This window comes from Cynara cardunculus (assembly GCF_001531365.2).
Source record: "Cynara cardunculus var. scolymus isolate 2C chromosome LG 12, CcrdV1, whole genome shotgun sequence".
Taxonomy (NCBI): domain Eukaryota; kingdom Viridiplantae; phylum Streptophyta; class Magnoliopsida; order Asterales; family Asteraceae; genus Cynara; species Cynara cardunculus.
In genome coordinates, this window is record NC_037539.1 from 12579654 (window position 1) to 12581481 (window position 1828).

General features: G+C 41.7%; 1 protein-coding gene across 1 annotated transcript; it reads right to left on the reverse strand.

Annotated features, from left to right (window-relative positions):
* Positions 1–978: 978 nt before the first annotated feature.
* Positions 979–1383, reverse strand: LOC112523709. Its single transcript, XM_025133391.1, has one exon. The coding sequence runs from the start codon at positions 1381–1383 to the stop codon at positions 979–981; it is 405 nt and encodes a 134-aa protein (XP_024989159.1).
* Between the last annotated feature and the right edge of the window lie 445 nt (positions 1384–1828).

Consider the following 1828-nt stretch of genomic DNA (forward strand, 5'->3'; position numbering starts at 1 on the left):
TGAACTCACAAAGTAGGATTTGGGAGAAATCCTAAACTCTGGATCGTTGTTAGCTGCTGCAGAAACACGTGGCGTAGTAAGGTCGCTGCTCGGGCAAGGAGGGCGAAGGAAACAGCACGACACGCTGCTGTTCGGGCAAAACGGATGAAGAAACAGCACGGCAGTTGTTGTTTGGGCGACCGAAAAACGCAGAAAACTCACAGCAAGGCTGCTGTCCGTTCTTGCCGTTTGCTGTCGGTGAAGGAAGAAAACACAGAGATAGCACAGCAAAGCCGCTGTCCGTTCTTGCTGCTTGCTGCTCGAAATGGTCTCAACCGATCGCGATCTCGGGTCTAGAGTCCCAACAATCTTCGTCATGCCAGGAAAGAAGCGAGGTTTAGAAGGCTCTAGAATTGAAGCCATTCGGATAGGTTCTTCAAGAAGCAAGTGATGCGAATGCCTTTTCTGCAATAAATTTACTACTACCACTAAGCTCTTTTTCAAACTCAAAAATTATGAGTGTGATGATATGCAGTATTGAGCTTCTGGAGGGAGGACCGTCATCGATTGATATCCAGATCACCAGAAATAGGAGATAAACGCTGATGCAATTTTCAGGTCTGAAATGGCCTAATCTAAAGTAAAATACAGATTTTCAGCACAAGGTACCAAGATTACAGCGTTGTTGCTTTGATATTAATATTATTAGCTTCTTTTGATAAATAATAAAGAAACAAAAAGGTTAAGAACAGGTATGGATGAGAAGGAACTCTTCCCAAGATAAAGGAGGTCCATTAGGTACAACCAAAGTCAACAGCTACCCCTATTATCCCTATTTTTTTTAAAAAATAAAACAAAGAAGACTAGGTAAAAAGAAGTTATAAACTCCCAATATGGGTTTTTTTTTTTTTAAATTCATATATATATATAAATGAAATAAAAACCCCGGTGTTACAATTCTCCCCACCTTGGATTCAATTTTGTCCTCAAAATTTTAGCTCACGCGAAGAGACGAGAGTAACGCCTCTTCAAGTCCTCTTCCGCTTCCAAAGTTACGTTCGACTCTCGGTGGTGCTTCCATTGTACTTTAACCATGACAATTTCTTTGTGCCTGAGCACTTTGGTCTTTATTTCCAAGATGGCTTCTGGTTCTTCAACACATCGGTTTTCCTCGTCCACATGAATTTCCGTAAATGGTATCACACTTTCTTCTTCCGCCAAACACTTGCGAAGGTAACACACATGATATGTGTTATGGATCCCGGCCATTTCGGGTGGTAGTTCTAGTTTATAAGCTTGAAGTCCCACCCTAGCTAAAACCTTAAACGGTCCAAGGAAATAGGGGCTTAGCTTCACTCGCTTTCCAAAACGGATAATACCTTTCCAAAGGGACACCTTTAGCATTACACGGTCGCCCACTTAGAATTCCATAGGTCGACTCCTCTTGTCTACGTAACTCTTTTGTCGATCCTGAGCCGCCTTTAAGCGCTCCCGAATACACTTCACCTTGTCGGTCGTTTCTTGCATGATTTCAGGGCCGAAGAATTGTTTCTCACCCGTTCCTAACCAACAAACCGAAGTCCTACATTTTCGCCCGTACAAGGCCTCGAAAGGTGCCATCCCTATACTAGAGTGGTACTATTGTTGTAGGCGAATTCTACAAGAGGTAGGTGAGAGTCTCAATATAAGAAATGTTACGTAATCTAAAACAAATTCTCCAAAAGCACTCCAAAAAAATGGCTAAATTAAAACTTTAGACCGTTTACAGCGGAAGACTTTAAAAGAATAAATATATAATTTAATGTCAGCCCGTCCCATACCGGGTTGCTTTACAAATTTATATACCATA